The following is a 17,100-nucleotide window of genomic DNA, read 5'->3' on the forward strand; positions in this document are numbered from 1 at the left end:
TATAGAGCCAGGGTACTAGGTATTCATGCAGCGTTGTTGATTTAATTCTCCAGTAAGCATGGATCATGTCAGGTCCTGGTACTTACATCTCTTCACTCGGTCTTCTTATTGTTACTAATGCACCTGTTCTAAGAGCATGTAATGTTCGGTCTGTTTCCAGATCTTGTAGACTTTCTACCAACTGTTCTTCCAGTACTGTTCAGTCTCAGCTCTGGGTTGGAATGTTGTTGCGCTGCTGCTGTGAGCATGTCAGCTTGAGATGTCATATCTTCAATGGGAAACCTAGGTTTCACTCCTATAGACACCATAAAAAATACAAGTACATTTCTTTTGATTGGTTGCTTTGACATTTTGACACAATTATCATATTAAATGTCTACTCAGCCAACTTGCAAATATGGATCTTGTTTCTTAAATCTTAAGTATAAATGTATTTCTTAAATTGCGTATTCTGCTAAGAGGCCAAATTGATATTTCTCTGCTGCTTGTTTGTAGGGTGATACTGGACTGGTGGGCGATGTAGGTTCTTCAGGGATTCCTGGACCTCAGGTAATTACCGTGTGTTTATAAACATATAACTGTCACGTGAACAATCACACAAAAAATATTAACAGAAAATTTCTTGTACTAGGGACCTCCTGGGAGCATGGGACCACCTGGACTGAAAGGTGATAAGGTGATCTAAATATTTCTATTATCACAGAGTGACCATTTTGACATATATGAATAATGCAATACTTATACCTTTACACAGTGACTGTTACTGCACATGTAATGGTTAGCATCCAGTAATCTGGTCGCTATCTGATAGATATTAGTAAGTAGAAATAGGTACATAACTCTTGGCTTTCCATGACGGCTAGCTATCAGGTAACTCAAGGCATGTTTCTAAATATCTGGTGGCTAGTTATAAATGCCTAAATTGCTTGTATTTTGGTGCCAGTGGTTTGTTACCTAGTTACATAGCTGAAAAGAGACTTGCGTCCATCAAGTTCAGCCTTCCTCACAGCTGTTTTTTTGCTGTTGAAGTTAAAAAGCTGCATTCTATTTTGCAATGATTTAACCTCAAAGGTGGTCCTCTATGCCTGTCACAGCTATCCGCTGTTTATTCCTATTTGCCGCAGGACTAACCACTGGAGGTAAGATGTGCCTGGGCAATAATAACTTGATGTGAACTTGTAATGGCAGTGACAGTCTTCTTTTAAGGTTATTAGGTGGCTAGCTGCTGGTAGCCCATGACTAGCTGTTTGCTCACGATTTCATAATTTTCCTGAATGTAATTTTATGCTTCTGGTGTGGTGTTTTCAATACCTTCTAATAAAGGGATAATAAGTTGAAAGACCGTGGTTAATAAGTACTCTTAAGTATGAACATTTAGTAATATTTAACTGCTCAGATATCACTCAAATTGTTTTAAATTGTTCTTGTGTCTACATATAACAATGTATTATGTAGGGAGAGCCTGGATTTCCTGGAGAAGCAGGAGAGATGGGGTACCCCGGAGATAAGGTACGTCACGTTTGCTGCCTCGGATTGCAGTGTTTTTAATTTGCTTTAATGATTGATGAGCAATTCATCATTTTCCTAGCCTTACATTGATGGAAAATAAAATGTATTTCAGCATCAAGAACAGATATGCTGTATTACCTCCATAGCAAAGAACAGCTACACTGTGTTACCTCCATAGCAAAGAGCAGCTACACTGTGTTACCTCCATAGCAAAGAGCAGATACACTGTGTTACCTCCATAGCAAAGAACAGATACACTGTGTTACCTCCATAGCAAAGAACAGATACACTGTATTACCTCCATAGCAAAGAACAGATACACTGTGTTACCTCCATAGCAAAAAACAGATACACTGTGTTACCTCCATAGCAAAGAACAGATAAACTGTATTACCTCCATAGCAAAGAACAGATACACTGTGTTACCTCCATAGCAAAGAGCAGATACACTGTGTTACCTCCATAGCAAAGAGCAGATACACTGTGTTACCTCCATAGCAAAGAACAGATACACCGTGTTACCTCCATAGCAAAGAGCAGCTACACTGTGTTACCTCCATAGCAAAGAACAGATACACTGTGTTACCTCCATAGCAAAGAGCAGCTACATTGTGTTACCTCCATAGCAAAGAGCAGCTACACTGTGTTACCTCGATAGCAAAGAGCAGATACACTGTGTTACCTCCATAGCAAAGAACAGATACACTGTGTTACCTCCATAGCAAAGAACAGATACACTGTGTTACCTCCATAGCAAAGAACAGCTACACTGTGTTACCTCCATAGCAAAGAACAGATACACTGTGTTACCTCCATAGCAAAGAACAGCTACACTGTGTTACCTCCATAGCAAAGAACAGATACACTGTGTTACCTCCATAGCAAAGAGCAGCTACATTGTGTTACCTCCATAGCAAAGAGCAGCTACACTGTGTTACCTCCATAGCAAAGAGCAGATACACTGTGTTACCTCCATAGCAAAGAACAGATACACTGTGTTACCTCCATAGCAAAGAACAGATACACTGTGTTACCTCCATAGCAAAGAGCAGATACACTGTGTTACCTCCATAGCAAAGAACAGATACACTGTGTTACCTCCATAGCAAAGAGCAGCTACACTGTGTTACCTCCATAGCAAAGAGCAGCTACACTGTGTTACCTCCATAGCAAAGAACAGATACACTGTGTTACCTCCATAGCAAAGAGCAGATACACTGTGTTACCTCCATAGCAAAGAGCATATACACTGTGTTACCTCCATAGCAAAGAACAGATACACTGTGTTACCTCCATAGCAAAGAACAGATACACTGTGTTACCTCCATAGCAAAGAACAGATACACTGTGTTACCTCCATAGCAAAGAACAGATACACTGTGTTACCTCCATAGCAAAGAACAGATACACCGTGTTACCTCCATAGCAAAGAACAGATACACCGTGTTACCTCCATAGCAAAGAGCAGATACACCATGTTACCTCCATAGCAAAGAACAGATACACTGTGTTATCTCCATAGCAAAAAACAGATACACTGTGTTACCTCCATAGCAAAGAACAGATACACTGTGTTACCTCCATAGCAAAGAACAGATACACTGTGTTACCTCCATAGCAAAGAACAGATACACCGTGTTTCCTCCATAGCAAAGAACAGATACACTGTGTTATCTCCATAGCAAAAAACAGATACACTGTGTTACCTCCATAGCAAAGAACAGATACACTGTGTTACCTCCATAGCAAAGAGCAGATACACTGTGTTTCCTCCATAGCAAAGAGCAGATACACCGTGTTACCTCCATAGCAAAGAGCAGCTACACCGTGTTACCTCCATAGCAAAGAACAGATACACTGTGTTACCTCCATAGCAAAGAACAGATACACTGTGTTACCTCCATAGCAAAGAACAGATACACTGTGTTACCTCCATAGCAAAGAACAGATACACTGTGTTACCTCCATAGCAAAGAGCAGATACACCGTGTTACCTCCATAGCAAAGAGCAGCTACACCGTGTTACCTCCATAGCAAAGAACAGATACACTGTGTTACCTCCATAGCAAAGAACAGATACACTGTGTTATCTCCATAGCAAAAAACAGATACACTGTGTTACCTCCATAGCAAAGAACAGATACACTGTGTTACCTCCATAGCAAAGAGCAGATACACTGTGTTTCCTCCATAGCAAAGAGCAGATACACCGTGTTACCTCCATAGCAAAGAGCAGCTACACCGTGTTACCTCCATAGCAAAGAACAGATACACTGTGTTACCTCCATAGCAAAGAACAGATACACTGTGTTACCTCCATAGCAAAGAACAGATACACTGTGTTACCTCCATAGCAAAGAACAGATACACTGTGTTACCTCCATAGCAAAGAGCAGCTACACTGTGTTACCTCCATAGCAAAGAACAGATACACTGTGTTACCTCCATAGCAAAGAACAGATACACTGTGTTACCTCCATAGCAAAGAACAGATACACTGTGTTACCTCCATAGCAAAGAACAGATACACCGTGTTACCTCCATAGCAAGGAACAGATACACCGTGTTACCTCCATAGCAAAGAACAGATACACTGTGTTATCTCCATAGCAAAAAACAGATACACTGTGTTACCTCCATAGCAAAGAGCAGATACACTGAGTTACCTCCATAGCAAAGAGCAGATACACTGTGTTTCCTCCATAGCAAAGAGCAGATACACCGTGTTACCTCCATAGCAAAGAGCAGCTACACCGTGTTACCTCCATAGCAAAGAACAGATACACTGTGTTACCTCCATAGCAAAGAACAGATACACTGTGTTACCTCCATAGCAAAGAACAGATACACTGTGTTACCTCCATAGCAAAGAACAGATACACTGTGTTACCTCCATAGCAAAGAGCAGCTACACTGTGTTACCTCCATAGCAAAGAACAGATACACTGTGTTACCTCCATAGCAAAGAACAGATACACTGTGTTACCTCCATAGCAAAGAACAGATACACTGTGTTACCTCCATAGCAAAGAACAGATACACTGTGTTATCTCCATAGCAAAGAACAGATACACCGTGTTACCTCCATAGCAAGGAACAGATACACCGTGTTACCTCCATAGCAAAGAACAGAAACACTGTGTTACCTCCATAGCAAAGAACAGATACACTGTGTTATCTCCATAGCAAAGAACAGATACACCGTGTTACCTCCATAGCAAAGAACAGATACACTGTGTTACCTCCATAGCAAAGAGCAGATACACTGAGTTACCTCCATAGCAAAGAACAGATACACTGTGTTACCTCCATAGCAAAGAACAGATACACTGTGTTACCTCCATAGCAAAGAACAGATACACTGTGTTACCTCCATAGCAAAGAACAGATACACTGTGTTACCTCCATAGCAAAGAACAGATACACAGTGCTACATTTATTATCTCCATAGTGTTCAAGTAGAGATTGAAGCCGTATTAGTCCAGTGATGTAAATGTAAAAAAAAACAGATATATATTAATGACAAGCTTTCGGGAGAACCTCCGTTTCAAGTCGAAAGCATTTCTGAGGAAAATGTACTTGTGTATATTGTGTATGTACTTGTGTATATGTATGTGTGTGTCTGTGTATGCTGGATATAGGCCTTCCTGCATATCCTGTAACTCTTGGATGGGAATGAATGCATTCTTAATATAAGTTATCATTTTGTTTTTACTCTCCCCTTCTAGCACCATCTTCTGCACTGATTGTGGGTTTTTTCTCTCACTCTCCCTCCTCACTCTGTGATATTTATGACCCTCTGCGAGAATGGTGTCAATTTCTACCAAACCTGGGTCTTATCTGCACTCGTGTGGCTTTAACCCCTGTATCACAACTCAACTTTGAATTCTATGTGTCGTCATGCTCAGAAATGCTTTCGACTTGAGAAAGGGAGGTTCTCCCGAAAGCTTGTCATTAATAAATTCTGTTAGTCCAATAAAAAAGGTATTACAAGATACATATTTTATCTGATTTTTACATCATAACAAAGAATAGATACACTTCAGACATGTTGAAATAACATGAAATCTCAAAGTAACGTGCTAGAATGTCAAAGTGGACAGTTTTTAAATAGTAACCTACATCACAGTCCTTTACATAAATGCCTATTAAACAAACATTATAGGCACCCAGATCGCCATGTCCCTGTCTTTAAAACATCATAGCGCTGCTAGGGAGAAAATGCAAGTAAGTTACCTTTATCATTCATGGTGGCATTAACCTACCTGTTAAGAACATGTTTGTGTTCCTGACCCTATAGTGTTCCTTTAAAGGGACACTGGAATCACCAGAACAACGCTTAACGTATAGTATACAGTTTATTGTACAATATACAGCTTAATGTACAGTATTCACATTATTGTATGGGATACAGCTTAATGTAGTCGTTCTGGTGAGTATAGTCAGTCCCTGCAGGCTTTATACAGTAAATATAGTTTGTTTTAGGAATTCCTCCACTGGCCAGACAGTCTAGAGAGGTTTTTCCAAGACAGTGCTGCAAGGGGACACTGAACTTTCCTCCTAGAGATGCAATGGTTCAGATGCAGATTGGCCAAGGTGGCATTTGGCTGCGCCACTACACCGCCTCCTTGGCTTAGATTATCAGACATATTTACTGGAACACAGACCAGAAGGAGCTGTCTGCACCTGCTGGTCAGGATTTTAGACGATTAAGTACTTCCAACTTTCTGACAGTTTGGGGAAGGCCTTTGTAGCGGAGCTCTGATATCATGACTAGGTATCCCCAACGATTCTTCCTGGACGCTGTAAGAAATGCTTTACCCCCCAGCAACATAGTTCTGAGAGTCAACTGAGCTTTATTAGACCACACTCTGCTTTTTATGCACAGACCCCCAGCATGGGGTCTCCATATAAAAATATACCTCCCTAAGTCCCTCCCAGGCGCCTCTGTGTCTGAGAGATAATTGAGTCCAAAGTAGGCTAACTCAATTATCTCTCAGTTACAGTAATACAAACTCATACAAAACACCCCCAAAACATATCAAAATTATACAGGAACCCCACAAAAGTTATAAACCCCCGAATAGCTCGGATCTCAGCACCCAAGTGGTCCAAATAGCTGTCAGATCCCTTCGGTAGAACAGAATCGCCATTCAGGTAAAGCTCCGACCGGCTGACCACGTGGTGATAGCCCAAAACAGTTTCACAGGGGGCGGGGCCGGGCCGCCGAGCCGAGCGGCAGCCACCCTTGCTGGCTCCGGCTACTAACAGCATCAAACAGCTTAAAAATACCACAATTGGACCCGAAATTGCTCCAACCATCCGAGTAAATGACAGGTAGTCGGATGGTGAGGAGCCAGAGAGCGGGGAGCTGCGGCACAAACCCGGCGAGCACCGCTAACGGAGCGCATAAAGCCTGTCACAAGCCGCATGAGCGGGAACCGCAATAAACAAGAGGCATGCAGGGGGTCGGATCCGGCCCCACTCCCCCCCCACATGGCCGGGGGGGTGATCCCGGCCCAAGAGTCCGAGCTTCAGAGACTGGAGGAGGGTACCCATCCGGTGAGTGTTGTCCTCCCTCATGGAGCCAAAATGGCGGACAGATACCCCGCGCATGAAAAGCGATGGGGAGGGCACCCCACGCACACTATAGAAACCCAGACCAGGGCTCCTCGGCCCCCCGGAACAGCGGGTCCCACAACTAGACTCCCCTGGGCGGCGAACCGACTGGCATGGAGCCGGCCCTGTTACTCGGGTTTGGTGGTGGCCCGGGAAAATGCCCCCAAATCTGCGAGCCCTGTGGAGCTGGGGTGCGCAGACCACCCGGTGGACCGGTGACCGGGGGGCTGCATGCCGGCACCAAGTATGAGACCGGAGGAGGGTGAGGTAGGACGAGGCTGGAGCTCCAAAGAAGCCTTACCGATGCTGGGGAGGTGCAGGAGGCTGAAGCCCTGGTGGACTCTACAGGGGGGAGGACGCTGGACAGCTGCGGTCTCTGAGTGCCCACAGCATGGTGGACCTCACCGCGGGCACGTTCAACAGCATTGGGGGGGGAAGGAAGGGGGCCTTCTGTGACTGGGGATGCCTGGGGGACTGGAAAAGGTACCGCATGGTGCGGCAAACCCGGAGAGAGGTACTGGGAGGTTCAGAACTCCGGACTCCATCTAGCCCCCCTCCAGCGAAGTGACTCACAATTTTATTTTTTTTAATTTTTTTTTTCACAGTCAGCTGGAGAAGCTCAGTGGTCCCACAGCCACTCTCCACTCTTCTCTCGCCCCAAAACCAGAAAGACACTAGCAACATTGAGATCCTCTCTAAAGCTGACTAAGACAACTGTTTAGGATCCGAGTCGCATGGGGGATGGGAAAGTTGGACTCTCTAGCATCTGGATTTTGCTATAAGATTTTGCTATAAGATTCTGAATGTTTTTAGTACCTTTAGTTTCAAGGTCCCCAAATAACAAATGATGCACCTTTTGTTATCTTGGAATGTGCCAAGCAAACCACAGTTATGTATGCCTTGATCTACATGGAGCCTGAGAGGGGGCCGCAATGTCGCCACGGGCACTGACAGGGTTAACATGCAGTAAGGCACTAAATATGGTATTACTAAATATACCCTTGAAGTGCCATTGTTGGTGCATAGGTTTGATTGTTCTTTTGGTAGTGGTATTTAAGGGCATGCGAATCAAGGCTTACTTTCATTTAATTCCTTTTCTAGTTTATTTTTGTTTACCGAGTTTTTAATGTGGCTTAGGCAGAGCAGAACTAATTAAATGAACTAGATATATAGCTAATAGTGTTGTTCAACGCTTTTCCAAGATGGTGTTTGTCTTTTACCTATTTAATAACATGATCAATACATAGATAATTGCATACCCACGCCTCAACCAGAAATTACGTTTGCTTAAGCGATAATCCAATTTAATTACATAGATCAGTTTACAATATGAATCAATATGTTCTGCTACACAGGCAACGACGAATCCGCTTCTGCGTAAGCGACGAAATGTCTGCACCTTTATTTACCAATGCTTATGCCCCTGCGCGGGCAACTACTTGCTTTATTACAAATCAGTTTGATAAATGCGTTTATATTGTGAAAACAATAAAAATATTCAAAACAAAACAGTTTCACAGTATAAAGGGGACGGCCAGTCTTCTTTCAGGGGCTCCTGGGGAAACACCAAATGCTCTCCCTGTTTGGTAGTTCCTTTCTCCTGAACACCATTCTCCTAACTGGTCTAGAAGCTGAAGTTCCCTCGACATTCGCAGGATCACATAGCCGGCATAGAGTTCCATACACTTGATGACTATGTACCGCTGCCTGCATTCGGGAGACAAAATGCCCACCATTCCTTAGAGCACATGTGTTCGGATATATGAATGGCGGCCACCCGGGGAAAACACTTAAAAAATTGCTCATTTGTGCTTAACAGCCAGGGGTGGTTGGTGTTCGTGGGTTTATAAAAGGGGGATCACACATATTCTGTTTGGGAAACGAACAGAGGGGGTACGGACAGCTGAACAAAAGGGAAATGTCTTGTATAATGCTACAGCCTTTCTTGTCCCAGCATGACTTTACTCATGTGCACAAAGTGAGGTCCATGAAGACATGGTATGACGTGTTTTGGGTAAAGTACTTGAGGGACCAGGACTTGATGGTTGGTGTTCGTGGGTTTATAAAAGGAGGACCACACATATTCGGAAAATCATAACAATTTTTTTTAACCACCCCAAAAGTACCCCCAAAATACATGGTAACCCCACATTAGTCACATCACCAGATAACTGAGATCTGGGTGAACAATATATCCAAAAATCACACAGATCCGTTTGGTAGTTTTGGATCGCCATCGCGGGGAAGTTTTGACCGGTCTGCCAGATAAAAGTGAGGTTGAAGCCCTAAATAGTTCCAGGGGATTGGTGGCAAGAAGGTCTCTGTTCATGTTTTTTTTTTTCGCGGGAGTGCCTGGCCGAAATTAGTTCCAGGCACTCAACGACCAAGTCCTGCTGCCTGTGTTCGGGAGACAATATGGCCACCATCCATTGTCCCGACAAAATGCGTTAGCTTTCGCGAAACAGCGACCTCCCAATTAAATTCCTTTCAATTCAATTAACCTTTGCGGTTTTCGTACAGAATACTCAACGTTCCACGCTCTAATGGGTGGTCTTTGTTCAGGATTTGTTCAGGAACCAAACCAATTAAGCGAGCAACATTAACCCCTTAAGGACACATGACGTGTGACATGTCATAATTCCCTTCAATTCCAGAAGTTTGGTCCTTAAGGGGTTAAATATGAATGGGTCCCCATACACCTTTATTGGTATTATAAATAATGCCCAGATATAAGACCTGCAATCTATCGGAGTCATGGTTTGGTGGGGTCAAATAAAAGCCTCATGACCTCGCTGAGTCTCTTTTTTTTTTAGAAACCTTCCCTCAGAAATATTTTGTTTCCATTGCAGAGTTTTGCAAATAATAACTGATATCTGGTTGTTTTCAACAGGGTGTGATGGGTTTACTGGGTCTCCCAGGACTGAAAGGAAAACCAGGGCCACAGGTATGTCACTTTCTGTATTTATAACAGACAATAAAAATGTAGATTGTTCATTAATTCATGTTAAACAAAATAAGGGAAATTGAAACCATACTTACTGTAACTTTCTTTTCTTGGCTATTTATCATGGCAGCATCACTTATGAATAGCTTCGCCCTCAGGTCCAGAACAGGATTCAAATGAGGCCAAGTGTATAAAGGGTCCATCCTCCCCTCACACACCAGTTCATTATAAAGTCCAAAGCACTTAGGGAGGGAAATGATGCTGCCTTGATAAATAGCCAGGAAAATAAAACTACGGTAAGTATGGTTTAGATTTTCCTTATTCCTGGCTAATCATGGCAGTATCACTTATGGGTAATACCCAAGCTAATTTCAAAAGGGTGGGGAAAAAATAACAATGGAGATTGCATGATCTGTCCAACTTGTAGTGTTTAATAAATGTCACTGAGGAAGACCACGTGGCTGCCTTGTAGATATAGAAACATAGAAACATAGAAACATAGAATGTGACGGCAGATAAGAACCATTCGGCCCATCTAGTCTGCCCAATTGTCTAAATACTTTCATTAGTCCCTGGCCTTATCTTATAGTTAGGATAGCCTTATGCCTATCCCACGCATGCTTAAACTCCTTTACTGTGTTAACCTCTACCACTTCAGCTGGAAGGCTATTCCATGCATCCACTACCCTCTCAGTAAAGTAATACTTCCTGATATTATTTTTAAACCTTTGTCCCTCTAATTTAAGACTATGTCCTCTTGTTGTTGTAGTTTTTCTTCTTTTAAATATAGTCTCCTCCTTTACTGTGTTGATTCCCTTTATGTATTTAAATGTTTCTATCATATCCCCCCTGTCTCGTCTTTCCTCCAAGATCCTTTAACCTTTCCTGGTAAGTTTTATCCTGCAATCCATGAACCAGTTTAGTAGCCCTTCTTTGAACTCTCTCTAAGGTATCAATATCCTTCTGAAGATATGGTCTCCAGTACAGTGTACAGTACTCCAAGTGAGGTCTCACCAGTGTTCTGTACAATGGCATGAGCACTTCCCTCTTTCTACTGCTAATACCTCTCCCTATACAACCAAGCATTCTGCCAGCATTTCCTGCTGCTCTGTTACATTGTCTGCCTACCTTTAAGTCATCAGAAATAATCACCCTTAAATCCCTTTCCTCAGATGTTGAGGTTAGGAGTCTATCAAATATTCTGTACTCTGCCCTTGGGTTTTTACGTCCAAGATGCATTATCTTGCACTTATCCACATTAAATGTCAGTTGCCACAACTCTGACCATTTTTCTAGTTTACCTAAATCATTTGCTATTTGGCTTATCCCTCCTGGAACATCAACCCTGTTACATATCTTAGTATCATCAGCAAAAATACATACCTTACCATCAATACCTTCTGCAATATCACTAATAAAAATATTAAAGAGAATGTGTCCAAGTACAGATCCCTGAGGTACCCCACTGGTGACAAGCCCAAGCTTCGAATATACTACATTGACTACAACCCTCTGTTCCCTGTCACTCAGCCACTGCCTTACCCATTCAACAATATTGGAATCCAAACTCAAAGATTGCAGTTTATTGATAAGCCTTCTATGTGCAACAGTGTCAAAAGCCTTACTGAAAGGAGACACCTCTGCCCAATTTGCCCAAGTTGTAGAAAGAGATCATGTAGAGTGAGCTGTGATCTTGGCCGGTGTAGATTTGTTTTTCTTCCAGTATGCATCTGCTATAACTGCTGTAATCCAATGTCTTATAGTAGAAGTAGAGGTTGCTTCCACTCTCCTGGAGCCATTAGGGAGGATGAAAAGTTTTTCCGACTTCCTTTAATTTTTTAGTAGTTTCCAAGTATTAGATTAAATACTATTGAATATCTAGTTCATGAAGCTTTAATTCTTCTGGAGTTTGAGAATTTGGAATGAAAAATGGTAAAACAAATTCTTGACACAAGTGGATATTAGATACCACTTTAGGAAGGAAATTTTGAACAGGTTTAAGAACTACTGTCGTGGAAAATTAGAGTATGAGAGTCTAGTGATGAAAAGGCTTGAAGTTTGGAAATACATTTAGCAGTTGTAATTGCAACCAGAAAAACAGTTTTGTAGGTAAGATGTTGAATAGAATCTAGTTCCATTAAAACTTGCAGAAATAGATGAAGATCTCAAGGAGGAGTGCTATTTCTTGATGGGGGATTAATTCTCATAGCTGCCTTGAAAAAACTTAAAATAAGTGGGTGTGAAGTTCAGGATGTATTGTGGAGCGTAGATATAGCTGATGATTGGACTTTGAGTGTACTTAAACCAAGTCCTTTATCTAGACCTGACTGTAAACATTCCAGAATCTGAACGTGGGCCCATAATTTGAAGTTTTCTCAGAATTTGTGATAACCGGAAGATGTAGATTGTTTCCTTGATTTAATGAGTGTATCAACAACTTTATCCGAGATGCCTTGTTTTAACAAAGTTGACCAAAAGCCATGGTCCCATATTCCATTGAGATGGGTTTGGAAGTACCAGGCCTTGGACTGGAATGTCGTTCCTGAGGGGGAAGTTTTCAGGGTTTTCTTGTGCCATATTGGGATTATGCAATGATCTGTTTCCTTTCCATGCCAATCTTCTTTAATAAATGAGGAATAATACGTAGGGGAGGGAACACATACCCCAGATCAAATTCCCCCGGCTGGTACAGAGCATCTTGACCTGCTGACAGAAGGTCTGGAGTTAGAGAGAAAAATTCCTGTACTTGAGCATTCTTCCTGTTCATTATGGGGTCGATTTGGGGTACCTTTGTGTGATCATTCTGAATACTTCTGGGTGTCAACTCCATACTCCTGGTTGAATAACTTCCCTGCTCTTGAATAACTTCTATGCTCAGATAGTCTGCTATGGTGTTGTCTACTCCAAGAATTTACAGAGCTTTTAGACCTAACAGCTGTGTATGTGTCAGAATCATAAGGGGTTCCATAGCAGAAAGATGATGATTGCTTTTGGTGATTGACATAGGCTGCAACTGCCCTGTTGTGTGTCTGAATCGACACCCATTTTTGCTGAAGATCTGGAAGAAAAACTTTCAAAGCTTTGTGGATGGTTATTGATTCTTTGTCACGGCTAGTAATGTGGTCCAGCACGCAGAAACTATGTAAACATATACATAAGTAAGAAAAGGAAAATAACAGGATAGAGCGTAAACCGGACCTTAGAATGTCCGGACTAATACGCTAGAGACAGAGAATGGTCAAAGGGAAAGCCGAGGTCAAGGAAGCCAGAAAATACTCAATACCGATAAAACAAGCCAAGTCAGGGAAACCAGAGATCAGAATAACCAGGGAAACGCCAAGGATCAGGATACCAGGAAATCAGAAACACGAAAATAGCACTCTCAGGAAACTGAAACCACGACAGGGCAAAGTACTGGGAAAAGCTAGGGGTTTAAATACCCCTCTCTAGGCTGTGATTGGTCAGAGGGCGACCTCTGACCCCAAAAGGTGCGTGTGCGTTGACGTCGTGACGTCACGCACACGTTGGTATAACTCTCGGGGGCGGAGCTACTCTTAGGCGCGACCACGTGGTCGGCGCCATGTTTGATTCGGGCGTGATGCCTGGAAGAACGGAAGGAGCGGTTCCCGGCTCGCCGACGAGCAGGTAAGCTCGTGTTGTCGGCGCGGCCGTGCCGGTCGGGCACGGCCGTGAGGCTCGGCGGGCCGGTGACCGCAACATTCTTTTATGTTGGAATGTAGTTTCCTTTCTCTTTGAGACCAAGTTTCCTTAGTCCAGGTGGATCTGAAATGGGCTCCCCAACCTATGAGGCTGGCATCTATAGTAATTCGGATCCAATTTGGTTCTTCTAAAGGAAATCCTTTCTGAAGATGGCAAGGAGATAGCCACCACTTTAGATAGTTCTTTATTTGTTGAGGAATCAAGATTTCTTGGTTCCAATCGTTCTGTAATTCATTTGAATTGTTCTTGAATTCCATTAAGCCCATCTCACCAGCCATATGGTGGAAGTGAGAGATCCTAGGAGACTCATATAATCTCTTGCTGATGTAAATAACTTCTTCAAAATCTTCTGAATTTTCTTTTGAATATGGAAACTTCTGTCTGAAGAGCAGGGCCGGACTGGGAATATGAAGCAGCCCTGTAAAAAAATCTATGCCAGCCTCATAAGTCATTGTGCTATGTATGGTGTGATACATATATCTCTACTGGGAAAATCCTTGCACACAGGCTCCAGTGGTATATACTTGCCGGGTGCTTAAGCTTGATATCCAGATTGTGAAATAAACGGCCTCACTTCACTTAAAATCTTCTTTTATTTGCAAGATTAAAACATGGATCAACGTTTCAGTCCCTAAGTGGGACTTTCTTCAGGATCAATATGATATCATATTGATTGATTATATGAGTCTCCTAGGATCTCCTGAAGAAAGTCCCACTTAGGGACTGAAACGTTGATCCATGTTTTAATCTTGCAAATAAAAGAAGATTTTAAGTGAAGACTGTGAGTGCTGCCGTTTCTTTCACAATATATATATTGATACATTTCTTCTTGTAATTCAAAATATTAGTCCTTTCAGGGTAATTATATTATACAGTAAAGCATACTCACCTACAGACACAGACAATCTTACTGATGCACACAAATAGGCTCATTGACAGACAATGTCAATGACACACACAGACAAGGTTACTGGCACACATACAAATTTGGTACAGACAAACTGATACACACACAAGCTTACTACAGACAAGCTCACTGGCACACACACACGCTCACTACAGACAAGCTCACTGATGTGCACACACTCCCCCTACAGAAGAGCTCACTAACACACAGATTCACTACAGACAAGCTCACTGACACACACATGTTCACTACAGACAAGCTCATCGACACACATATGGTCACTACAGACAAGCTCACGATCACACACATGCTTACTACAGACAAACTCACTAGCAGGCGCACACACAAACTCACTAGCAGGCGCACTCACACAGAAGCTCCCTCACTAGCAGATGCACACACATAAGCTCACTCACTAGCAGATGCGCGCACACACACACACACACATACACACACAGAAGCTCGCTCACTCACTAGCAGATGCACACACACAAATACATCCACACACACAGAGGCAGACAGTCATACGCACACACAGGCAGTCACACATGCACACACAAACAGTCACACACACACAGGCAGTCACACATACACACACAGGCAGTCACACATACACACACAGGCAGTCACACATACACACACAGGCAGTCACACACACACACACACACACACACAGGCAGTCACACATACACACACAGGCAGTCACACACACATACACAGGCAGTCACACACACACACACAGGCAGTCACACATACACACACAGGCAGTCACACACACACACACACCTGCTTCTTACCTCCACATCCCTTGGAGCTCCTGGGGTCTGGTTTTTGGGGAAGCAGGGACTCCTTCCTGCTTCCCATGCAGCAGTTACCAGGGCCCCACCGCACGCTAAGCTCCGTCCCGCTGCACGCTAAGCCCTGCCCCCGCCACAATATTCCTTTTTTTTTGTGTTTTTTTTTGTTTTTATAATCCCGGCCAGCCATGTGTCAGCTGTGCCGGCCGCCTGGCTCCCACATGGCCGGTTGGGATTATAGGAGCCTGATCTCTGATTAGGGCTGTCAGCCCAGCCCCAGGTACCGCGGCCCTGCTGAAGAGATATTTACCTATTGTCAGGGGTTTGGTCAGGAAGGGGTGCTGACCAGTGCAGCAACCTCTATAGGGTGGAACCCACAATGCAAAGAAACCAATATAGACACAAATCAAGGCAAAACATAAGTGTATTAAAATTTAAGTAGGGCAGTTAAATAAAATACAAACAGAACAGATAATTGAATGTAGCAGGCAGGCCTCTTGGAAACAGGACCGGCAGGGCGGGCCTCTTGGAAATGGGACAGGCAGGGCAGGCCTCTTGCAAACGAGACAGGCAGGGCAGGCCTCTTGCAAACGAGACAGGCCGAATAGGCCTCTTGGAAACGGGACAGACAGTGCAGGTCTCTTGGAAACGGGGCAGGCAGGGCCGGCCTCTTGGAAACGGGACAGGCAGGGCCGGCCTCTTGGAAACAGGACCGGCAGGGCAGGCCTCTTGGAAACGGGACAGGCAAGGCAGGACTCTTGCAAACGAGACAGGCAGGACAGGCTTCTTGGAAACGGGACAGGCAGGACAGGCCTCTTGGAAACGGGGCAGGCAGTGCAGGTCTCTTGGAAACTGGGCAGGCAGGGCAGGCCTCTTGGAAACGGGACAGACAGGGCAGGCTTCTTGGAAACGGGACTAATGAACTGGCAAACAAGAAAGGGTGAGGCCCAACTAAATAGGGAGAAGTTAAATAGAAAGTAAGGACAGCTGGAAACCGAAAGAGATCTCAGTCTGCGTGCAGGAGCCTGGAATAGCACCACAGACAGGTAGTGGCACTGTGAGGTACTGCACTAGACTGAGACGAATTGTGACACCTATGCTGTCATGGTGTCTATTTCTACTCCTATATAGATGATCCGGTTAGATGGCGTCAGAGAACTCTTTTCCATATTTACAATTCAACCATTGTTTTGGAGAAATTGAAGAGCAGTTTGTGTGTGAAATACAATCTTTTTGAAGGACTCTGCAACTAGAATGTCATCCAGGTAATGAAACATTCTCAAACCTTGGGTTCTTAAGATGGCAATCAGAGTCACCGGTACCTTTGAGAAAGTTCTAGGGGCTAGGCTTAGACCAAAGGGAAGACCTCTGAATTGTTAATGTTTGGCAGCCTTAGACCTGGGGGGCAAATTCAGTCAAGTTGCCCATTGCACCACTGAATCAGCTAACCATCCATGCCCACCTTTTCCTGGTTTTATAACGGATATTGATGTTATGCTAATCAGTAGCTCTTTGCCATACCCAATCTGCGGCGCCATTACGCAGCAGCACTCTGACCTTTCTGAAACTCAGTTTCAGAAGCTGGTTCCTGCTGGGGGACCTGA

The 17,100-nt window shown here is 43.5% G+C and overlaps 1 protein-coding gene across 4 annotated transcripts in view; it reads left to right on the plus strand.

Moving 5' to 3' along the window:
- COL24A1 (collagen type XXIV alpha 1 chain) overlaps window positions 1-17,100 on the plus strand; it is an 808,926-nt gene that overhangs the window by 336,658 nt on the left and 455,168 nt on the right. For all 4 annotated transcript variants that reach the window (XM_063427613.1, XM_063427615.1, XM_063427616.1 and 1 more), the window contains 4 exons: window positions 496-549; window positions 632-676; window positions 1,456-1,509; window positions 10,019-10,072. In XM_063427613.1, coding sequence (XP_063283683.1) covers window positions 496-549; window positions 632-676; window positions 1,456-1,509; window positions 10,019-10,072 — 207 coding nt within the window. The remainder of the gene's footprint in view (window positions 1-495; window positions 550-631; window positions 677-1,455; window positions 1,510-10,018; window positions 10,073-17,100) is intronic.

Source organism: Pelobates fuscus, chromosome 7 (assembly GCF_036172605.1).
Source record: "Pelobates fuscus isolate aPelFus1 chromosome 7, aPelFus1.pri, whole genome shotgun sequence".
NCBI lineage: Eukaryota > Metazoa > Chordata > Amphibia > Anura > Pelobatidae > Pelobates > Pelobates fuscus.